General features: G+C 36.5%; 2 protein-coding genes and 1 pseudogene across 2 annotated transcripts in view; 2 read left to right on the forward strand and 1 right to left on the reverse strand.

Annotated features, from left to right (window-relative positions):
• The first annotated feature begins 8,210 nt into the window (after window positions 1-8,210).
• On the forward strand, window positions 8,211-8,704 carry LOC126767057 (uncharacterized). Its single transcript, XM_050484668.1, has 2 exons — window positions 8,211-8,632; window positions 8,665-8,704. Exons 1-2 carry the CDS (start codon window positions 8,211-8,213, stop codon window positions 8,702-8,704), a joined length of 462 nt encoding a protein of 153 aa, XP_050340625.1.
• A 10,575-nt stretch (window positions 8,705-19,279) lies between these two features.
• Window positions 19,280-21,283, reverse strand: LOC126767056 (uncharacterized; annotated as a pseudogene).
• Window positions 21,284-25,121: 3,838 nt separating this feature from the next.
• LOC126767051 (MPN domain-containing protein CG4751) overlaps window positions 25,122-25,365 on the forward strand; it is a 115,166-nt gene continuing 114,922 nt past the window's right edge. Inside the window, exon 1 of the mRNA XM_050484661.1 lies at window positions 25,122-25,304. Within this exon, the coding sequence (XP_050340618.1) occupies window positions 25,223-25,304 (82 nt within the window). The 5' untranslated portion in view covers window positions 25,122-25,222. The remainder of the gene's footprint in view (window positions 25,305-25,365) is intronic.

Raw genomic sequence — 25,365 nt, forward strand, 5'->3', positions numbered from 1 at the left:
TTAATGTTATGAGCTTGTCTTGAAATTCTGTATCTTTAGTTTCCAAGAACTCTATAACAGAGTCAAACAGGTTGTAGAATCGAGTCAGACAATTGCCTCTTGATAGCCAACGAACTTCAGTATGAAACAACAAACGATTGAAATCCTCGTCATTAGTAACACAAAGCTGATGAAATAATCTATCATTCAAAGAGCTGTTGCGGATTTTATTGACTGCTTTGATGACATATTGCAGTGATTGAAATAGTTTTTCACTTAAGTTTCTAGCAACTAAATGTTGTCTATGAATAACGCAAGGTACACCAAGGACATCTGGAATTTTATTTTTTAAGTACGCTATGAAGCCTTTATGGCACCCTATCATAGCCGGAGCGCCATCTGTAGCAATTGAAATAATATTTTCCAAAGGAATCTCTTTCTCATCGCAAAACTTTTCCAATACATTGAATATGGTTTCGCCTTTTGTATCGGTCTCTAAATTTCTATCAAATAATAGTTCTTCACATATGTTCTCATCTTAAATAAAACTCACGTAAGACAACAACAATGCTTCATTAGTTGGTAAAGTGGACTCATCCAGCTGAAATGAAAATTGGCTTGACCTCAGGTGATCGCACAATGATTCTTCAATGTTTCCAAAAATATGAATTCTTATTTTTCCTAGAAATACATTTGTAAAAAAAGGATCTTTCTCCTTTTCTTATTATCTTATTTTCCCCAGAAATACATTTGTAAAAACAAGGATCTTTCTCCTTTTCGTATTATCTTATTTTTTCCAGAAATATATTTGTAAAATAGGATCTTTCTCCTTTTCTTATTATCTTATTTTCCTCAGAAATACATTTGTAAGAAAGGATAAAGATCCTTTTTTATTTTCCGCATAAAAGATTTAAAGAGTTCAAAAGCTCAAAACGTGCGCTACATCAGCTACCTACCCGACGTCATATCGCAAGCGATAAAATAAATTATTCAAGAGCTCAAAGCATGCGCTACATCAGCTCGAACCTACCTACCCTACACCTTTGCCCAAATGATTATATTATGATAGCAAATGCCCACATACAGCTTTGGCAATGGCAATAGCAATACGTTTGACAGTTAGTATTCTATAAATTCTATCCTGTCCAGATGCCCCGTTATGAAACGGAGCGACCGATTGATATGATTTTAATTTTTTCTATATTCAATAAAATAGGACAGATATGCTTATGTATGAACTACGCGGAGAAAAATATAGAACCGAATTTGAGCAATCTTTTAATTCATATTAGTTGATGTTTACATGTTGTTGTTGAGAGTCGAGAGCTCATAAAAAACAAATAACCCCCCCGTCCTCTACACAACGCCCCCATTTTCTTTCTGGGTCTCTTACCGGCCCCCTTGACACCTGCAGCGCCCACAAGGGGGCGTTATCGCCCACTTTGGGAAACACTGCTTTAGATGAAAGCTATATCTGCAATTATGCATTCCACATTGTATATTTGAATTCATATTATCAGAAGAATTTTTAAAAACAATATGCATTATATCATCGTGTTTCTCAACTTTTCGTTTTATGGAGTTAATCGATGTGTGCACTGAACGGCTCATATCACAATTTATGTATTTGTAATTAAGCTTTTCCCATAACGATTTTCGAATCATCCTACACTGAACACACGTATCAATAAATGCTTTTAATTTCTGACTGTTTAATACTCGTAATGCGCCAACTTTAAAAAGTTCATCGTTACAAAAAATGTATTTCGTATTTTAGCTCCGGATTTGCACTGACGATCATATCATTTATGCACCTTATTACATTTTTCACGTCTTTGTTTACGTTGAGCTTTTTGTCAATTTTTCGATATGTGCCCAAATTTATTATAATTGTCGCACTTTTTCATATTCGTTTATTTCGACTTTTGTTACACGTCGCTGTGAATTTATGGGTACGTTTCATTCATATTTGTTTAAGGCTTCTCTTATTTCTCTCATTGTATTTTTTCGTTGAGCCGCTATTGCCACTTGTAGTCTACGATTTCGTAGTCCTTCTCTCTCGTATTTAACTATTGCTGTTTCACTCAACTTATAGCCCTGACAGACGAGCAAAATTACTGCGCCTTAAGCAACACTAATGCGCATTGAAATTTTATGGTGACAGACGGCAGACTTGTGCATTTAGACAGCTGATAGTGAAATTTGTTCATTTATTAAAAAAAACAAGTTAAATAAAAGTGTGCGAAAAAGTTAAGAATATTGGAAAAATGGATAGCAAACTGTGCGTTGTTTATTTTCTGCTATCTAAAAAGATTAAAATTTTTTTTTGTTAACATACTTGTACATAATTTAATAAGCAATATAAAAACTGTTTACCTCTGAAGCTGTAAACACAAACAAGACGGCAGATTTCAAGCGACATCTGTCAAACAATAGCAGAAACTAGCAATTTTTGGGCAGTGTTTCTTACTCAAATTTGCTGCCTCAATAACTGTGCCCCTAAGAACTTGTGTATTTTAATATTTGACAGATGTCGTTTGCAGTCTGTCGCGCTCTATGTGTTCAGCACTTGAGTGTTGTTTTCATACCTGTCGTTGAGCAATTTCTCTCTGACAATTGCCGTCAGGGATAATGGGATGCCCAACTTATTCCAGTGTGGGAGCGTCTCAAAATGAGCGTTTTTTATAACATTTTCCATTGTGGCCAGATCGAAGAAAATAAGAATTTTTGGGCATTTAAATTAAAATGCCCAATTGCACTTTAAACACCACCCAGGAGCTATGCAAAACGGCGCGTTACCGAGTTAGTTTTGGGTGCTCGGTTCCCCTTTAGGCCTATTAATAAATTTATTTACATTAATCAACAAAACGATAACAATTCATTAGTGTATAACGAAAAAAAAAAAAAACAAACGATAAAATTATACATATAACGATTAAAACAAAACAATAACAATTCATATAAAAAATATATAAAAATATCACAGTAATATAATTATTTACATATATTCTAATTCTCCTTAAAAAAAATTGCTTTCTTATTTTAGAGCCTCTTTATCCTAACTGTTTACAAAATTTTTACTTTTTTATTTTCTATCGTAAGTTTAAGTTCGCTTATTGTAAAGGGCTAAAACTATTTTTGGGTCACAATTATCACAACACAAAAATGGCCTAACATCTTTTATTTTATTAAAAATAATATCTCCTAATCCTATTTTTTGACAATTACTGTCAAATTTTTCTAAAAATCTTGTTTCCAAAATTTTTACAAATGCAATAAAATCATCAGGCGGCTTCACTAAGTTGCATTTTTCTATTTGATTTTGATGAAGATGAAAAAAAAAACAAAAATGTTGCAGCTCTCAGCTAACCTGTATTGGTCACTCAGAACCCACCGCGTGGAGGTGGCTGCTCTTCGGGTTCCTCCCAACCCAACCAACCAACCATATGTCAGGCTTGTTTTAGTCTGAGTCTGTGTCAAATTTATTGATAAAATCAGATTTTGTACTAAACTTTGGCTCTTGTTGCCTAGATTTCAGTGTAGAGCGTATAAAACGATCACGAGATTGGGGGCCAATAACTTTAGAAGATGCCTCTGTCACCAGTTTGACGGTTCTCTCGACTTCCACGGTGTGAGAGAGAAATTCACTAAATTTCCATACCTCTACAGTGTCTCCCGACTTTTATGAGTTCTTCGTTAGAAACTGAACAAAGAACTGGTGGAACAGTCAAGGTAACAGTCTTCCAGTTAATCATATCGTAATAATTATTAGCTTTGAAATTTAGCTTTGGCACTTTATTACATCTAACCCTTCCATTCACAGTGTCAGACTCTGCTTCTCTGGCTGCCAGAAGACGATCAAGGGCCAACTTTCTGACTTCTATCCGTTCGTCAGTCATCATACCAAGGAGAATGTTTTCTGGAAGAGCAAAGAAAGCATTCTGTTGAATGGATGAATCGACAACCTTGCGCAGTTTAGCAGGTAAGTATCTCGACCTTAGAATTGCAGCATAGAGATGGCGCGAGCCATCATGATTGAACCGTTGAATCTTATTGAGAACCACAAAGGTGAGTAAACTGTAAGTATGTACTTGACCAAAATCTTTATTTCCTTTGTTGGTTTGTCAGTAGAAATGTATAATCTCAGAATTCTATTTGCACAGGTGAGACAGCGAGATTTGCACATGTTACCTGGATGCATCGACGCTAAATCTGAGAAACATTGACCGGAAATAACAGCTTCTGATATTTTATAGAGATAAGCTTGGTCTGTGCTAAGTTGGGTCGGATTAATAACCTCAGAAGGTAATTATCAGGATGGAAAACTTTCAAATTTGACAACAGGCAACTTCTCACAATCAGGGAGCAGTTTACCTATGTCGCCAGAGAATGTATTTGGACACTTTGAGACACCATCTATGTGTTCGAAAAGAGCACGAAATGGAAGTTCGTTGAAATGTAGAAGACAACCAACCCACTGTAACGGCCTACCTAATCTTTCTTCTAGTTTCCGAATGATTCCACCTTTCCAACCTGTGTTCGTGTTGGTGCCATCAGCACCGACAACTTCTAGATGTTCCACATCAACTGAATTGTCTTGTAAATTTTGCCATATGGCTTGCGTCTCATCCTCAGCTGACCCGGAAAGAGAGGTGTCGTGGCCAAAGTAATGACAACCAGGTTCCACTATAAGAGAAATATGTTCCTCTATGACAGTGTCGCGGTAGTACTTTTCACCTTCGCTAACTTGTGTAAGTGTATTGTCTTTGCGGCCGTCAAAATACAGCCCATATACAGAGTCAATACTTTCGGTGTTTTGGAGCTTAACTTCAACACTTTTTTTTTGCCAGACTAATCTTGCATTTGTCAGTGGCAAAGCTAGCCTGATCCTCTGTTATCAAACCTGCTTTTTTGGCATCCAGAAAAGCAGATGAAACAATCAAGGCCGCTGCTCTATCACTTACTCCAAATCTTTGGGAAGCTAAAGCAGTGTGTTCTAATACTAGTGTGTTTTGTTTGGTTTTAGAGGATGGAAGAGAAAATTCATCATCAGCATCGTTTTTGGAAGAATCCATGTGGGATGCACCTACATTGTTGTCGTCGGTATGAGAGTCTGGCTGATCTGAATGGTCACGTGTTCTAGCTGATACTTTTCTGGTAAGTGTTGATGTTGAATGACGTTTTGAAAGCTTTTTTTTACGTTCATTTTTCTTTGTAATCTATTTTGTTTCAGGTAGATCAAAACTTTCAATGCGACTAATTCTTCTGGTTCTCTGGTCCAAGAGGAATGGTTGTTCATTGATAGGAACTAACCTTTCCTTTGGACAAGTGCAAGAAGAAAAATAAATGCATTTACAAGCAGCGATGTCAAATAATTTTCCGGCAGAAGAGACAAAGTCGTCTCCTTTAGAGCTCAAACCTATTGGGTTCCTTAAAAACATTTGTTTAAGAGTCAGAAATTTCTTATGGTATGTGGTGAGCATTTGTACAGCTCTGGTGAGTGAAACTATCGGAATAGATGACTTTTTGAAAGTATTTTCAACCTTTTTTGCAACTATTTCTGTAACCTCTTTACTCCTAGGTTCATAGTTGTCGCCTCGGAGTCGCCCTATACGAAATCTTTCAAACTGATAACACAAAAGAACATCCTGGTAAGTAGGTAACTGGGACTCAGAGAGACTGTACGGATATATGCCAAACACAGGACATTTCTGTCTAAATTTAAATTTAGATAGACATTTTGAGTTCTGGGTTCTGTTGAGAGAATATAAGTGGTAGCACTCAGCGAAATCAACGACAAGAGTGAAGGAACTTGATGAAAAAATATTTATGTGGAGACCAGTCCGAACGTGTCGTATGGCGCAGGGAAATGAATGTAAGTGATAGAACTCGGCGAAATCACCGACAAGAGTGAAGGAACTCGATGAAAAAATATTTGTGTGGAGACCTATCCGAAAGTGTTCTTTGGCGTAGGTGAATGAATGTGAGTAATAGCACTCGGCGAAATCAACGTCAAGAAGTGTGGCCGCAAGCCGATTTGCACCTTGCGCTGTGGCGCGCCGCATTTTCGCTCGTATCTCGAGAACGGTTCGTCCTACGGCCATGATCACGTGACAAAAGACGTGACAAATAACTTTTGTTTTATACATTTTGCCATGAGATGCGTATTTCAGGCGCTAGGTAGACAATTTCACGATTTTAGGCGAATTTCCAAAATTTCAAGACCGGAGTTGGGGTTGAAGAGGCAATCCGATCTCAAAACAAAAAGTTGCATTGGAATCAGGAAGTACTAAGGCAACTTTTCCGCACTATTAGAAATCCCGAATCGAAAACAGTCCGGAATCGACCCACCCTATTGGATAAACCATTGTCCAAACCTCATATTCATTATGAATTGAATCCCGATCCTCTGTTGACGTTTAGCACACATGCTCAAAATGTTAAATTTAGCCTCTTTGGTTGAGTTTATGTCATTTATATCTCATTTGAGGACGATTTTAATGTAATTTTCGCTGACGAATCTGTTCGGTTTGGCTGAATCTTTATGAAACTTTGGGTTTTGCAATAAAATCGCTCCTATAGCGAAATTGACTAGAAGAGTTCAACTTGGGCTTGTAGTTTTTTTATATACTTCAGTTAGTGCATGTTCATTTAACGTGATTTTTATTTTTGCACTTTGATATTCCACCGTACTCTCCTCTGAAGAACATAGCAAGTGGTTTGACTATGCCTGCAAATTCTTTATGAATTTTCGATAATAACTCCCGTGGCCTAGGAAGGATCTATTTGAATATATGCTCTAAATATTCTACAGATTTTGGAAAAGTAAGATTTCTCATTAGAAATCTTCACATTGCTATGTGGCCGACTTTCCTGAAAAGCTGGCTAAAACCCAACATTTTGAAATTATCAAGCTAAAGCTTAAAAAAGCTTCAAAGGGGCACTGCTGTGTACCGTCAAGAAAGTTGAGTGAGTTTTCATTTGTATTTTCCGGGTCACGTTACCCATTAAGTGTATCTTGTCGGAATGTGGCCTGCCAACAATAAAGGAAAAGGTATACGACAGAACGATGCAACTAATGCCAAAACTGATATACTCTCGAAATGGTACCCAACATACTTGTAGAACCGTAATTTACGTGTCACGACATAAACGGAACTTCAGGCTATAATCCTCTTAATGCTTCTATATCAAATACGGAAAATACTTCAGCTTACATCCGCCCCCAAAGAACTAGGAGCTCTACAATTAGCCGGAGTGGTTACCAACATCAGCAATTTAGTATTTCAGAAACTCTTCTTAGGTTTAATGAAAACCTATGAAGAAAACAATTGGACTACAATTTACATAGGCGGGTCCAGAGCGATTAACACAGCTTTCGCTCTCACCAAACCAAAGGGAGAATTTATTACAGGCGGTATTCTTCCTTGTTACTCGTTGATATTTACAGCCGAGGCTTTTGCCGCTTTCCAAGCACTAAAATATGCATTATAGGGTTTGTCCCCAAAGTAATAGGGCGGAGTCAATTTAAAAAATTTATTGAACCAATCGTTAAAATTCTTTAAAAACTTTCAAAATAGGCTCTTACTGCGTCGATGCAGCGCCGCCAGCGTAATTTCCAAGCATTGAAGGTGTCATGAAAGGCATTCTCCGGAAAAGCCTTGAGAGCAGAAATGCATGCTGCTCCGTTCCCCTCTGTCGTCTCAAAATGCAAAGGGGCCACATCCAAGCTGTAGGGCGGTTGCGGTGTCTTGTCGAACCCGATTGATTCTTCGATTGAGTCTCTTGAGTACTAAGTTAAGTTAAAATTAAGGAAATTATTAAAATGGACATAACAAAATCTGATGGCCAGAAAGGGAAGTGTGCTGAGTGTTAATTTGTGCTTGTCATCATTGGAGCAATGCCTTGCAGCAGGGTTGCTCTGTATCCTCCTAACATCCGCTCAGATCTTCTGAGTTGTGCAGGTTTCAACGTAATACGCAAAGATCGCGAGCGAGACAATGGTGGTGGCCAAGCCTTCATATTCCACAATACCGTGCAGTATCGTCTAATCGATGAAGACATCGACCGCAGGGATACTACCCTAGAATGTCAGGGTATAGCTATCCGGTCAGGCGATGTCGAGCTCGAAATATCTAATATATACATCCCCCGAGTTAAATGTTGCCCTACAGGATATGACCCGAGTATAGGCGCGCTTTGGCATTCCTGCCTGTTAAATGATCGTAGGGATGGAGCTGGCGGAACAGATTGACGATTCGACATTCTGCACAATGAATGACAAAGCCCCCACCAGAGTTATGGGCACCTGTAATAGCTCGCCCGATAATATCATTGCTAGCGGTGGTCTGATAAATAGCTTAACCTGGCGACCTATACTAACTCTCGCATCAGACCATCTGCCCATAATCATCTCGATCGAGAAACCTCCCGATTTCGTTTCTGTGGACAACCGTACCTTCAGTAACTTTAATAAAGCTAACTGGGTCGGCTTCACAGAAAGTACTGAGAGCACCTTTAACGCTCTACCCATTCATCCGAACGTATGCGGTGGCGAACGTCGATTCCGCAAGGTGATCGCAGCAGCTACCGCCCGCTTCATCCCGGCTGGAAGAATAGCGGAAATCCGCCCCAATTTCCCGGCCGAAGCAGCCTTTTAGCTAACGAGCGCGACACCTTATGCCATGCCGATCCCGGGGATCCCCAAATAAGGGATCTCAATTAGGAGATTGGGCGTATGGTAAATCACCATAAGCGGACGAAATGGATAGAGCACCTGAAGTCCTGCAACCCCTCCACCGGTGTGAGTAAACTTTGGGCTACTGTAAAAGCTTTGACTAACTCGAAGAGGCACGACGACCGAGTTGAGGTTCAATTCAATGGTCATGTTTCTTCGGACCCGAAGAAGTGCGCGAGCTATTTTAGCAGGAGTTTACACTGCACCCTTCGGTAGACAAAGCCAGGAGATGTGTTAACCGACGGCTGCGCAATATGCCAAACGACTGCGCGCCATTTACTTTCACCGATGAGGAGGTTCAGAGTGTCATCAACAAAGCAAAATCCTCAAAATCTATTGGCCCTGATGGAATTAACAAACTAATGCTAAAGCATCTAGTCTCGACGGGAGTAAGTTACCTCACCAAGGTCCTCAACCTGTAGCTGACCACTCTTCATATACCCGATGCGTGGAAAGTCGGAAGAGTGGTCCCACTACTGAAACCTGGGAAACCCGCCAACAAAGGGGAATCGTATCGTCCGATAACTCTCCTCTCCCCAGTGGTGAAGACACTTGAGGCCTTGCTACTCCCGACCGTCACTCACCACCTGAGCCTAGCCAGCCGCCAGCATGGATTTCGAAAAGTGCACAGCACCACCACAGCACTTAGCGTCATAAACGCTCAAATAGTTCGTGGCCGCAGCCAGAAACCACTCTGCGAAAGAACGATCCTCGTAGCGTTGGACCTGTCAAAAGCTTTTGACACGGTCAACCACACAACGCTACTGCAGGACATTGAAGAAACTACGCTCCCTCCAGGGCTAAAGAGGTGGACCATCTAAACTGAGAAGAATTAAACAGGGGGTTCCGCAGGGTGGTGTCCTCTCCTCGCAACTGTTTAACTTGTACATCTCGAAACTCCCGCAGCCACCAGAGTGGGTTTCCATAACCTCGTACGCAGATGATTGCACGATATTGGCGTCGGGAAATGGAATCGATGGAATGTGTTCGAAAGTAAACAGCTACCTCTCCGACCTTTCTCGTTTCCTCACTACACGGAACCTCACACTTTCCCCCACCAAATCCACAGCGACCATTTTTACGAACTGGACGAAAGTGTATAGACTTGATCTTAATATTGCAGTCGATGGCGTGAAAATTCCCACCCTAAAGATTTTATGTGTAACCTTTGATAGTCTATGCTCCTTTACTCCCCATACGACCGCGATTATTGCCAATGTACAGAGCCGCAACTAAATCCTCAGATCACTAGCCGGCAGCACAGGGGGAAAATACAAAGAAACGTTGTTGGCAACATACAAGGCAATCGGCCGGCCGGACCTCAACTACGCAACACCTATATGGTCGCCTGGATGCAGTGGTACGCAGATGAGGGAACTCTAGACCTGCCAAAATACCGCACTCCGGACCACGACGGGATGCCTTTTGATGTCTCCTATCGAATACCTACACAGTGAGACGCTTATGCTCCTAGTTAAGGATCATAATTAACTCCTCTCCAAGCAGTTCCTGCTGGGATGTTTTCGTAGAAATCCCCCTTGCAGCCATCTGCTGGGAGAGTAACCACTCCTAGGAGCATCAAAAGGTCTTTCCTTGACTACGTCGACGACGTCGTACAGTACACCTACCGGACTTCGGACGCAACTGACTTTCGACAGGTACTGACCGCCATTCACAGTGGAGCCATTAACACCTTCACCGACTCTCTTCCCGTGAAAGGCGTTCTTGGAGTCAAACCACCACCCATAGCAGACGAAGAGCTCGAGTTGCTGAGAGAAACACGGGTGACCCTAGCGCAGCTTCGTTCTGGATATTGTAGCAGGTTAAACTCCTGTTTATCCAGAATAGACCCAGACATACCCAATGTATGTAATGGCTGGTATTTAGAATAGTATCCTTCGATTTCGGGATTAATGGTAAAATAACATTGGTCTGTAAACACTGGGACAAAGGAGTACTACGCGAAAGTACTTCAGTCAGGCTGGGTATTAGCTCGAACAGGGTTATTTTTTTAAAGCGAGGCCTAAGGCCGCCAATGCAAGAAGGAGTAATACGCGAAAGTACTTCAGTCACCCCGAAATTACGTAAATGTTATAATATTATCATAGAGTTTTACTTATTTGTTTATTGAATATAAATCACATATTATACAAATACATATCAATGTATACGTATCTCTATGGAAAAAGTGTTCACAACTCAATTAAAGCTTGAAAAATGTTGAGAAAGTATTTTTTATTATAGTTAATATAGAGGAAAGAATCACGCAAAATACAAACAAAGAAAAATTGTTAAAAATCCTACATATTTGGTGTTTAAGATATGGCAGCGCTAGTTAATTTTTACATTAAGTAAAAATGAGTCAAAAGATTATATTTTGAGCTGCACCGAAATGTGTACTCTTTATTTATACCCTTCAGACTAACTTATTACATGGTTCTTACTTCTATTTATACTAACTAGTATATTTACTTATTACTAGTTGAAAGTTTGTTTCAATACAGATTGTATTACTTGTTTAGGTTTGTTTACATATATATTGTTTGCTTAGAAACATTTGCTTTGTTTTACGATAAGGTTGTTGTGGTATTCGAACTCAAGGTTGTTTTGATATTTGTTTGTTTAGGATTGTTTGTTGTAGTGATAGTGCATTTCAATTGTTCGAACTCAAGGTTGTTTCTGCATTCTGTTTACTGAAACAAAAGGTTGTTTTGATGTTTGTTACTATTATAAGGAATACATTCCTTAACCCTCCCCTCTGTTAAAATGAAATGTCCTCATTTCAAAACATCTAGGCTTGAAGTCGGCTTATAATAATTAATTATTGTATGTGTTTGATTAATTTTTTGTGTTTGTAATTAATATCTTTATATATTGTATAGTAAATAATTATTTTTGCATGTTTCTTATGATGCTTTCTTTTCTCTTATTATTTAGTTTTTAATTAGCGTCAATTTTCTAGAATTCAACAACCATTTTCCTTTTTGGCTTGCCTTGTGTTTGGTGCCTTTTTTGGAATTATTGGCTGTATTTGTGGAAATTTTCACATTTCGATTGAGGATAAATTTGTATAAATTCCTCTTGTTGCTTGTTCATAATTACCATCTTGGAGTTGGGTCATTTTTGCTTCTTCCTAACTGATAATTAACTGTCCACTGTTTCAAGATTCAACGTTGTCCACGTTTTCAGGGTCTATTGCGAATCTTGTTGAAAGTATTATCCATTACTTCAGGACCTACACTTTTTTACCTTGTTCCACTTTTTCAGGAATTGTCACTGTCCGCTCTTCCAGGATCTGAATTCGCCGCTGTCCGTTTTTTCGGAATCTGCTTTTCATTCATTCTGGAAGTATTGTTCGCTGTTACAGGACTTATACTTATATCCACTGCCATTTGTGCTGCTACTTCCTGTGGAGTTTTTTTGATTTATTCCTATCGGAATAAAATCTGGCTTTTTGGATAGCAATTTGGATAACAAAGTTGCTAAGGAGAGTATTATAGTTTTGTTCAATTAACGGTTGTTTGTAAGTCCTAAAACTAAAAGAGTCAGATATAGGGTTATAAGTGATCAGTATATACCAAAGTGATCAGGGTGACGAGTAGAGTTGAAATCCGGATGTCTGTCCGTCCATCTGTCCGTCCGTACGTGCAAGCTGTAACTTGAGGAAAAATTGAGATATTATAATGAAACTTGGTACACGTATTTCTTGGCTCCATAAGAAGGTTAAGTTCGAAGATGGGCAAAATCGGCCCACTGCCACGCCCACAAAATGGCGAAAACCGAAAACCTGTAAAGTGTCATAACTAAGCCATAAATAAAGATATTAAAGTGAAATTCAGCACAAAGGATCGCTTTAGGGAGGGACATATTTGGACGTAATTTTTTTGGAAAAGTGGGCGTGGCCCAGTCCCCTACTAAGTTTTTTGTACATATCTCGGAAACTACAAACGCTATGTAAACCAAACTCTATAGAGTCGTATCCTTCAAGCATTTCCATATACAGTTTAAAAATGGAGGAAACCGTATAATAACTACGCCCACCCCCCATACAAAGGTTATGTTGAAAATCACTAAAAGTGCGTTAACCGACTAACGAAAAACGTCAGAAACACTAAATTTTACGGAAGAAATGGCAGAAGGAAGCTGCACCCAAGCTTTTTTTAAAAATTGAAAATGGGCGTGGCGTTGCCCACGTATGGACCAAAAACCATATCTCAGGAACTATTTTACCGATTTCAATGAAATTCGGTATATAATATTTTCTTGACATCCTGATGACATGTACGAAATATGGGTGAAATCGGTTAACAACCACGCCTTCTTCCAATATAACGCTATTTTGAATTCCATCTGATGCCTTCTCTGTATAATATATACATTAGGAACCAATAATGATAGCGGAATAAAGCTTTACACAAATACGGTATTTGAAAAATATGTAAATGACGGATAATGAAATCTCGATTATCACTTTATCATGCGAGAGTATAAAATGTTCGGTGACACCCGAACTTAGCCCTTCCTTACTTGTTACATAAAGTAAAAATGAGTCAAAAGAATATATTTTGAGCTGCACCGAAATGCGTATTCTTTATTTATACTCTTAAGACTAACTTATTACATGGTTCTTACTTCTATTTATACTAACTAGTATGTTTACTTATTACTAGTTGACAGTTTGTTTAAATACAGATTGTATTACTTGTTTAGGTTTTTTTACATATATATTGTTTGCTTAGAAACATTTGCTTTGTTTTAAGATAAGGTTGTTGTGGTATTCGAACTCAAGGTTGTTTTGATATTTGTTTGTTTAGGATTGTTTGTTGTAGTGATAGGGCATTTCAATTGTTCGAACTCAAGGTTGTTTCTGCATTCTGTTTACTGAAACAAAAGGTTGTTTTGATGTTTGTTACTATTATAAGGAATACGTTCCTTAACTCGCTCGTTTTCCTCACAATTGTAAACAATCTACCCCTTTCAATGATGAGTGCGCTAAGTGGTTTTTAAATTAATAAATTTAGCTAAAACTTAACTAAAAGTTGAAATGAGGTAAATTTTAGAATAGCATCCCCCCGTTTCGCGTTGAAATGGGTATCAATAAAAAGGTGACGTTCTCCAGATCACGAACATATATTTATATAGTTGCAGCTGACTTTGCATTTAAAGTTCAAAAATTCACTACTTTGAACTTGATAATTTGTATGTTGTGAATGACTTTTTCACTTATATTATTCACTTTTTACTTATTAACACTTCACTATACCGTTTCTGTATATTATTTTTTTTAATATTTATTGAAAATAAAACTTTAATTTAATAATTTAATTTTAGTTAAATTCAATGCATTTGCACAATAACAAAAGGATTGCGTACTAGCAAATAAATGGTATTGTCATATTTGCCTATTTGTTAACGAAAGAAATTATTTGTTGGTTACAATAATTGTCTTTTAGAAAGAATCGTTTAATAACACGTCACTGTGATTCAATTCTTTAAGTGTGTGTCCCGTCTGGGGCGACAGAGGCATCTTCGGGATCACTGTGATTGACCCTTCGGTGCTCATACCCATGATCAGAAAGGCAAATACATATATGCCCTCCAAAAGTTGGTACATATAATTAACCCTTCCGCCTCGAGCTTCTTAATAATTGGTATGAGCACGTCAGCTGATCTAACGTGCTCGGGACACACTTCTAACCTTAAGTCCTCGCTCCCATCCTCTACCATACCAAGTACCCAGTGACCTTCAACTCTTCTACCTGAAATATGAGAAAAGGGTCGGCTTTAAAATACCGTCCCAGGATTTCGGAAATAAAATTATTTTCGTTTAAAGTTGAAAATTGCACATAGGAAAGGCAAATTTGTTATTTGCTCAGACACATTTTCATATCTATCTGTTGTTTGCAATATCCGCAACACTGCTTCAAAAAAAAACTTTCTGCACAAGCACGCTATCTCTTCACCTCATCTTTAAAAAAATGTTCGGCTTTAGCAAGTATTAGGCAAAAACACACATTTTTTTCGAACTATCAAGAACTGTTAAAACTTCTTTCGTTTGCATACCTATTTCAAAAAGTGGTAATTTTCAACTTTAAAGGCAAATATGTATCTCGATAACTATTTAATAGTTTCCCGCGGATATATATATATATAACTATATATATTCTTGATCTGGACAACCTCCTCTATCCGACTATACAAATTTTATTTCCGAAATCTTGGGAAGTATTCCAAAGCGGACCTATCTCTGGACTAAGAAAAAATCGATTTACTTTATAATGACAAAGAATTAACTGGGAAAGATAATATTAGTGGTACTCATTCAACGTGGCAATTATATGAAAATAGTAAATTTGCAATATGGCAACACAAGTTAAATGAGCGCTCTTTGGCAACTGTGGCAATATTACTGTAAGTCTGTCATTTTTTCATTTGTAGGTAATAAAAAAGCTAAAATGCCGAGAATCAGTAATAATCTAAATCTTTTGAAGTTATTGGAAATAGCAGCGTTAAATGATTTAAAGATTATTGAATTCATTTGTGAGGACAATGTATGTATTTAAATTAAATTGGTTTTATTTTAAATGACTACATTTTTTGTTTTGCAGAAGAGAGGACAAGTAAAGAAGATGAAATAATGGAGGACCTAATGCATGTATTGGCTTTAGGCGAGGAATGCAGATACAGCGAACAGTTTATTCAAAATAGTGTACCGAAATCCAGGGTATTTTTAAATGAAATCGTATAGGAACTTGAGGAAAACTTTCGACGCTATTTTGGATCTAATAAAGGGAGACAATTTTTTCAGCAAAATTCGGTCGGGCAAACAATTTCCTATTACAGTACGCTCCGCGTATAAGAAAAGTCCGTTTATAAGAAACAATTTTGAAACACCTTGGACCACTTAAGTATTTTCATCTAAATAAGACCGCTTAAAAGATAAACCGCTTACAAGAAAAAATCGGATAAAAGAAATTTTTTTCCCTCACGAAATTTATCTGCCCATACAAAGAAAACCTCTTAAAAGAAATAATTTTCAAAACTTTGTGCTGGCAATGTTATATCTTAAATGTATTAAAATTTGTATCTGGCAACGCTAAAATTTCCTCCACAGCTGTTTTTAAAAAAAGAAAATAATGGAAAAAAGCAAGAAATAAAAATGGAAAAAATTAAAAGAAACGCTTTGCCAATTAAAACAAAAATCAAAATTGTGGAAGGAGCAAAAATCGGCAAAGCCCGAAGCGAAATCTCCAAAAAATATAATATTGCAAGCAGCACGATTTCGAAAATTTTGAAACAATCGAAAGAACTCAGTGAAAAGAGCTATACCTGCCGGAACTTAGAGCAAAAGAGGACACGCATATCAAAATATGAAGCGCTAAACAAATCAATGTCCATTTGGTTCAGGCAAATGATGGAAGCAAACGCTCGTGTAACCGGCCCATTGACCTTTGAAAAAGCGCAGCAATTTGCAATCAAATTAGGCATCCTTGATTTTAAGCCTAGCCCAGGCTGGCTGCAAAGATGGAAGAAAAACGACGGCGCAGCTGCTTCCGCGGATAATCAATCGGCTTTAAACTTCAAGTAAAATGTTCTTCCAGTTTTACTACAGAAGTATTCATTAGAAGATATTTATAACGCCGACGAGACGGGTCTATTTTATAAAGCTCTTCCGACTGGTTCATATGTCGCGGGAAGCCAAGCCGTAAGTGGACTTAAGACATCAAAAGAGAGAATCACATTGCTCTTTATAACCAATGCGACTGGTACAGACAAATATGCGTATGCCATCGGAAAATATAAAAACCCAAGGAGTTTTCGAGGAAAGATCATTCCTATCCCATATAAATTTAACAAAAAAGCGTGGATGACTAGTTGCATCTGGAGAGAAATTATAAAAGAGTTTGATGATAAACTGGCAGCAAAAAATAAAAAGATTCTACTCCTTATTGATAACGCTTTATGCCACAAATTGGATTTCACGCCAAAAAGCATTGAAATTGTATTTTCACCACCGTGTACTACAAGTCTAATTCAACCTTTGGACCAAGGTTTGCTATACCAGCATTTGCCACTTTTAAGTTTCATGTCTTTTTATTTGTTACACTATAGGTATTATTCAGTCTTTCAAATCACATTATAGAAAGTGTCTAGTTCGCGAACAGATACTAGCAGCAGAAGGTGGATTTATGGCTAATTTCTTAAAAAGCGTTAATATTTTGAGAGTATTGTACATTGTCAAGCGCACTTGGTGGCTCGTGACTCCTCAAACAATTCGAAATAGTTTTAAAAAAGCCGGACTCAAATGATGATTTTTGCGAGATTCAAGACAATAACTATTTTTTCGAAAATTTAGCTGATTTGGAATAGGAGAACGGTTTTGGGGCTATAAACGTAAATAATATAATAGACGAAATACTAGAAGATGAGAGTGGAGATATTATAGAAGAATCTGCAGATAGTGCAGTGCATCTAGCAGATAACTTAGAAAATATTGAGAAAATTCTCTTTAATGAACGTGACAAATCTCTTGTTCAAAAAAAAAATAAATGACTTCTTTTCAACGTCAAAAAAATGATAAATTTATATGTACATAAACAAAACATGCAATATTTATTATAAAAAGCAACTGTCGCAAAGTGCCGACTTTTTAAGTTCCTTTTTGCTCTTGCCAACAGGTGCTACTTCGGACTGAGTAGCCAATTGAAAAGTAAAGTCCTTTCTCGACGAACAAAAGCTAAACTCTATAAGTCGCTCATAATTCCCGTCCTGCTATATGGTGCAGAGGCTTGGGCGATGACAGCAACCGATGAGTCGACGTTACGAGTTTTCAAGAGAAAAATTCTGTGAAAGATTTATGGTCCTTTGCGCATTGGCCACGGCGAATATCGCATTCGATGGAACGATAAGCTGTACGAGATATACGACGATATTGACATATGTAGTTCAGCGAATTAAAAGACAGCGGCTACGCTGGCTAGGTCATTTTGTCCGGATGGACGAAAAGACTCCAGCTCTGAAAGTATTCGACGCAGTACCCGCCGGGGAAGCAGAGGAAGAGGAAGACCTCCACTCCGTTGGAAGGACCAAGTGGAGAAGGACCTGGCTTCGCTTGGAATATCCAATTGGCGCCACGTAGCGAAAAGAAGAAACGACTGGCACGCTGTTGTAAACTCGGCTATAATCGCGTAAGCGGTTTCTACGCCAATTAAGAAGAAGATACATGTAATATGAATTTTCTATGAATTTAAAGTTTTGTTAATTTTCGTTAATGTTTATTGTTTTTTTTTTATTAAAAATATTGAATGAAATAAATGAAATCAAATAAAAGATTTGTTTTCGTGCAACATAACGCGATGTACGGTTAAAAGAAGTTTGTACATGAAATTTGTAAGATATTCGCATATAAGAAACTATTTCTTATATACGGACTCCGCCTAAAAGAAAAAACCGGATATAAGAAAAATGTTAGTGGCATTTTCAAAGTTTCTTATATGCGGACTATACTGTAAAACGAAACTGGCAATTGTGTTGTAACGCTTAGGTTCTAGCGATGAAGGAGCTACTCTTTCGAAGATTGCAAGTTTATTTGGAATAGGTGATGGTGAATCATTCAGGTCAGAATTCGTCAGTTTTCCTCATAATACATTATCATGTTTTTATATTTTAGAATTTAACTGAACGCATATTTAATGCGCTGTTGAAATATAAGGACCAGTATTTATCTTGGCCAAATACGGAAGAACGCAAAAAGCTCGTTTTGAAACTTCGATTGAGTTACCTAACTGCATAGGATACGTTGATGGTACCGAAACTCCATTGGCGGAAAACCCGACACAGGACCCAGAAGCGTACTTTTCACGATAACATATTTACTCCGTTAAGGCACAAGCCGTGTGCGATCATAGATTACAAATAAGGCACTTGGTGTTGGGCTTTCCAGGTAACGTTCATGATGTACGTATTTTTAATAACAGCGAATTGTCAATTGAAGCACATAAATTTTTTGGAGAAGGTGAATAGATTGCATGTGACAGTGCATATAAATTATCGAGCACTGTTATAACGCCATTTAGAGAAAAGTCTAGAAATTTAACACTATGCCAAAGGAATTTTTTAACAAAACATTCAGTCGATATAGAATTTGAATTGAACATTGTTTGGAATGCTGAAGGAAGGATTTGGTAGTTTAAAAGGCTTAAGGCTCCAAATAAATAATTAGAATGGTATGAGAAAAGTTAACAAATGGATTCTCTGTTGTGCATTGTTACACAACTTTATACTCCAACAAGACGATTATTTCGATTACCAACCTGAGGAATCGGAGCACAGTATTGACGAGTCGTTATGGGAACCAAATGCTCGTACCAATGAAGGGGAGATAAGGCGACGACAAATCTTTGAACAATTGTTTAATCAATAAATATCTTAATTTAAAAATTCTTTATTTATTTATTTTTTTTCAAATAAAATTCAATTTCTTTACATAAACAAGTAACATAAATTATTTGACTAGATATAACTTAATACGGATAAAGTAAAAAAAAGCAAGGTGGACCATATTCACTAAGTCACTATAAATAAAACACACCAACAAATGTATTAAGAAGAAAAATTTAAAATGTAAAAAATCTTATATTGGAATACAGATGATTATATTTTGGCAACTTATGAGCTATTTAAGCTTTTCAATCGTTCGCGTTCCAATCTGACTTTTTCCATTTCTACTTCCATTTCTTTTTCCAACCGTAATTTCTGCAATTGAAAATTGTTTTCCTCTCTCTTTCCCAAATTCCATTTTTTTCGTTTCTAGTTCCAACTTCTTATTTTGGATTTCGAAAAGTAATGAAAATGGATTTGAACTTCTATGAGATCTTTTCATATTTCTTCTTGATGTAGATGTGCATGTAAAATTAGCGGACGGACTAACTACTTCATCTGCAGACGGATACATACTAACGGACGGATTGGGTAACGGACTCGAAGAACTTGTGTCGGGGTCTATCTCTGGGGTAATATATTCTATATATGTATCCTCCAACGCTGACACCAACTCGTTGATTGATAAATCGCTGGTGGCTGAACACTTATGCGACGTCCAAATATCACGTGAAAGTCTTCATAAAAAGGACATATCCTTTTTATGTATTCTTCCACACTATGAGGATCACCACTTTCAAGTAAGCCTGCACCAGTCTGGCCTTTCCAATTGAGCGCAGATAAAAAAGTCATTTTCAAATGCCTCATTTTAGTCCTATGTCCCATTTAATATTCATTAGCTTTTTCGCCAATTTAGTTGTAAAACTTTTGTTCTGTTGGTTTCTAAAAGCAAATCGTAAAATGTAAAATTATGAAATGACAAAAAATATATCAATATTACCTCAAAATGGTCCCGATTCTCTTTTATTGCGTCCACTATATTTATCAAAAGGTCTTTCGTTTGGCTTTCTGACCAACGAAATGTGCCGTTTAGCCTTAATCTTTTTTTCTATTAAATAATCAATTGAATATTAATAATATCGGGTGATTTTTTAAGAGCTTGATAACTTTTTTTTAAAAAAAAACGCATAAAATTTGCAAAATCTCATCGGTTCTTTATTTGAAACGTTAGATTGGTTCATGACATTTACTTTTTGAAGATAATTTCATTTAAATGTTGACCGCGGCTGCGTCTTAGGTGGTCCATTCGGAAAGTCCAATTTTGGGCAACTTTTTCGAGCATTTCGGCCGGAATAGCCCGAATTTCTTCGGAAATGTTGTCTTCCAAAGCTGGAATAGTTGCTGGCTTATTTCTGTAGACTTTAGACTTGACGTAGCCCCACAAAAAATAGTCTAAAGGCGTTAAATCGCATGATCTTGGTGGCCAACTTACGGGTCCATTTCTTGAGATGAATTGTTCTCCGAAGTTTTCCCTCAAAATGGCCATAGAATCGCGAGCTGTGTGGCATGTAGCGCCATCTTGTTGAAACCACATGTCAACCAAGATGCTAACAAACTTTTTGTTGCCAAAAATGGAAGAACTGAACTTGGTTGACATGTGGTTTCAACAAGATGGCGCTACATGCCACACAGCTCGCGATTCTATGGCCATTTTGAGGGAAAACTTCGGAGAACAATTCATCTCAAGAAATGGACCCGTAAGTTCGCCACCAAGATCATGCGATTTAACGCCTTTAGACTATTTTTTGTGGGGCTACGTCAAGTCTAAAGTCTACAGAAATAAGCCAGCAACTATTCCAGCTTTGGAAGACAACATTTCCGAAGAAATTCGGGCTATTCCGGCCGAAATGCTCGAAAAAGTTGCCCAAAATTGGACTTTCCGAATGGACCACCTAAGACGCAGCCGCGGTCAACATTTAAATGAAATTATCTTCAAAAAGTAAATGTCATGAACCAATCTAACGTTTCAAATAAAGAACCGATGAGATTTTGCAAATTTTATGCGTTTTTTTTTTTAAAAAAGTTATCAAGCTCTTAAAAAATCACCCGATACAAGCCAATAATTAATTGTTATGAATTTACTTACCGCTTCCATTTCTTTTAAAACACTAAATAGACGCTTCCAGCTGATTGCGAATTGCGCAAAATGCTATGGTTGCCACTGAAAACGGTCTCGCATATTTGCAAGATTGTCGTAAAATAAAATCCATGTAAAAATTAACAGCTGTTTTACCAAGAATGATAGAAAAGAGATTACGCATTGCGCAGATCCGTAATACTTGAAAAATGTAAACAAACAATTGCTTACGTCACACGGCGCAGTAAAAAATTTGACAGCTATAAATTCGTGGTACCAATCAATGTGAATATAGAAACAATTTATTTTACCCGTGTGATTTTGTATTCAAATAATAAAATGAAGTGTGTAGTGAAAAACTGTGTCAATGATAGAAGAAATAAAAATGTGAAGAAAACATTTTTTATGTTTCCGAACCATAAAGGATAGCAAAAAAAGTGGATCCGATTTGGTAGAAATAGTCAATCATTTAAGCCGAAAACATGGCGAAGTTGCATGGACCACTTCAACGATAAAGACATTATTGGAGACGGGATGTACGAAATGGGTAAGTTGATAAATCACCTTTGTTTTAAAATATTTTAATTTTAAACTTTTCATAGGCCTTGCCGCCAAAAGGGCTTTGAAACCAGGAGCTATTCCCTGTCGCTATAATGTTGCAGCTATTGAAAATGAGCAGCGATGCACCAGAGCTGAGCGCAGGGAAAATAAGAAAATAGTGACTTCATTGTTGATAAATGTTGATCAACCTCAAGAAGTACGAGACAGTGTATACCAGGGATAATGGGATGCCTAACTTATTTCAGTGTGAGAGCGCCTCAAAATAAGCGTTTTTTATAACATTTTCCATTATGGCCAGATCGAACAAAATAATAATTTTTGGGCATTTTAAATTAAAACACCCAACATTTATTACGATTGAAAATTATTATATATTGCACTTTTAATATATGACGAAACTACTTAAATCCTTTTTTATGATTTTGTGGTATATTAAAACAACTGACTTTTGATTTTTCAATACTTATGCCCGGTTTCACAGTCCATACTTAAGTTGTGCCCAAATAAAATCTTAGCTAAGTATTGTTGCAAACTGAGTGGTCGTTTGCGTTTCACAGTCAATGCTCAATTTCTATAAAATTTTATTATGATATATGGCAACGTTATGGGCAACATATGTTTTACAAATGTCATTCATAAAAATATGTTTGAAATATTTAAATTATAACAGACAATACATAAATTTGCGAGGAAAATTATATCAAAAATTGATGAAAACAACAAAAGAACCCCAAATTTCATCACTAGCGAGTCGGAGCACCTATGGGAACTGAAAGAAAAGTATAAGCTGTTATTGAGTGCAAACGAGCGGACACTTGCCCTACGCTACGAAAGATGTCGCTGAAAATTCAAAGCAAATTCAAAACAAAAATCAGCTGTTATTTAAGCACTGCTTAAGTCTCCCCTTTTCAGTACTTAAGCATTACATAAGTATGAACTGTAAAACAATATTTTCCTGTTTTATCTTAAGTACAACATAAGTATGGACTGTGAAACCGGGCATTAATAAGGTGAATTAAGCCTGTTAGTTCTCAATTAATAAATGTTTTTAATCATTTGTAATTGCAAATTAATTCTATTATGCATCAAACTACAAAACTTTTCATGAAATATATTTAAATTTCGCATTTTCTTTGATTTTCATTGTTTTAAATTTTTATTAGCGATCTTGAACGGCGGCAACAAATTCCTCCGTTCACTTATAGTTTTGGTATAATTTCAATCTGGCCGTTCCAGTCATTCCAATTGCAAAACGTCAAAACCTACCCAATCCAGTCAACTGTCAAAGCTCGGTAGGTGAGCGGTCTCACATTTCCAGTGACAAGAGAGCTGGGGATCTCTTTATCTCTGGTGTATACCTGCTGAAGATTTTAACGTGACTGAGGATTGTGCAGACCTTTCAATGGAAAATAGTTTGAATGAACTGTGCACTGAAGAGGCTGCTATTAAAGAAAGTTCAGGCCAAGGAGACAAAATAAAAATGCTAGAGAAAAAAAGTGTAAGTGAAGATTTTTTTCAAGATGTAGCAGTACATATGTATTTAAATATAAACTTTATGCTTTTTATCACAGAAAACTACTTCAAACTGAAAATATGACTAAAATATAACTAAAAATATTTAAAAAGAAAAAAAACTAAATAATCTGCGTCGATTCATATTCAAATAAAAAACACAAGCAGAATAAAATAAAATACATTATAAAATCTGAATTGTTTAATTTAAATATTTCTTTTAATTTTAAGTTTTATGTTAAATATTCAAATTGATCTATAATTGTAATTATTTTCATATTTAACTTGCACTGTGATTTTTGTAAATGAGTTAATTTGCCATTTTTGTTTGGTGCGTATTTTAATAGAACAATTAATAAAAATATTTATATTGCAAAATAATAATTAATAAATTAATAAAAACCTAAAATCTCGCGGACCTTCAATATTTTATTTCATTTTTATAAACCAAAAACCAACCAATTATTATTAACAAGCAAAATTTACTTGCTACTCAAGCTCTTTCACGAAATTTATGAGCCGTTTACGACGTTTTAAGGTTGGTACGCAGCTCTCAAGTAATTGCTCAAGAAAAAAATGCATTATTTCTCAAGTAATTTTGACAGCTGGTTACGCATTGTGAATGATCCACATTAGAAGAGCAAGAAAGAATAAACAGAAAAAAACAAACTTTGTGCGTAATATGTATGTGTGTATGTGTATGGTAACATAAATATTTTCATTGAGATTTAAGAAATGTTGTTGATGATTGGTAGGTTTTATACAACATTTCAAAATGGAATATACTTCATAATAATGATTTCAACTAATTTAGGATGAATTTGACGATTACTTCGATTTTCCTTCAAGAAACAATTGTTGATTTGATGTTTCTTCGCAAAACCAGGTTTGCCATATTCACATTTTACTGAAAAAAAGTATTAAAAAGAAAGTATTGAAAAGAAAGATTACTAGATTTCTTGAGAGCTGCGTGCTAGCACAAGTAAATTTATCGCAGGAAAGTTTCTTGACCGTTTCTTAAGCGTTTTTTTATATGCAGTTTTTACGTTTCTTGAGAGCTGCGTACTAAGTTTTAAATGAGTGCCACTATTAATAGTCTCTGTACTGGCATGATGATGTTCCATTAGTCCGCGATTACATGAAGCAACTTTTGTTGCTAATTCTCGGGCGATTCTCTTTTGCTGTTGCGAGTTTTTTTCTCATTCTCTTTCACTTTACTTTAACCCATTGTCGTTTCTTTTTTCTTATAGGTATTTGGGCCATTCTATCACATATATTAATCAGCTCTGTCAATTAAGAAATACATTTTATTTATTAAAACAAAGATATATCACCCTTTTTACTATCGTCTGAATCAATTTGTATGGTTTCCTCCATACATTTCACAATATCTTTAATTAATTCGATTTTTTCGTCATACTTTATTTTCTAAAATATTTATATTATATTATGTATATTTGTATACATATTTGCAAATTACTTACCAAAAGATGAAATTAAATTTTTTAAATATATTCAAAATATTAATTTCAAAAAAAGATACGCAAATGCAACTATGTACTACGAAAGAAAGAACACGAATGCCGAAAAACGTCGCCGCGAACTGTTACGAATAAGAACACAAAGCGAGTTGCTGAACACTGGAAACTCGGCGCCCCCTCGCCCGTAAACCAAGAGTTGCCGCAACAAAAGTTGCCTTGTGTAATAGCGCTCTTACCAACAAACTTTGAAATTCTCAAACAAACTTGCACTGTCTGAACAGGTCTATGATGTACTGACCACAGTATATACTGAGGTACTGACTTTAATGTATTGTGTGAATGTAGTGCCAATGATTAGTTACAAACTTCTATAATACAAAATAAGTTGCTTCATTAGGGTTAGTGTACTAAGTTAAAATTAAGGAAATTATTAAAATGGACATAACAAAATCTGATGGCCAGAAAGGGAAATGTACTGAGTTTGTCATAATTGATGCTGAAAGTAATCAAAATAATGGTAAATAATTACATATATATTTAGATAGAATTGTATTGTTGATTTGTTTTTTTAATAATGT

Source organism: Bactrocera neohumeralis, unplaced genomic scaffold (assembly GCF_024586455.1).
Source record: "Bactrocera neohumeralis isolate Rockhampton unplaced genomic scaffold, APGP_CSIRO_Bneo_wtdbg2-racon-allhic-juicebox.fasta_v2 ctg370, whole genome shotgun sequence".
Taxonomy (NCBI): domain Eukaryota; kingdom Metazoa; phylum Arthropoda; class Insecta; order Diptera; family Tephritidae; genus Bactrocera; species Bactrocera neohumeralis.

What these genes read in the sequence shown, in the direction of transcription:
- LOC126767057 (XM_050484668.1), top strand. Translation starts at nt 8,211, where the DNA reads ATGGAGCTGGCGGAACAGATTGACGATTCGACATTCTGCACAATGAAT. An exon ending in AATTTCCCGGCCGAAGCAGC is followed by an intron (nt 8,633 to 8,664) that starts CTTTTAGCTAAC and finishes CACCTTATGCCA; the next exon opens with TGCCGATCCCGGGGATCCCC.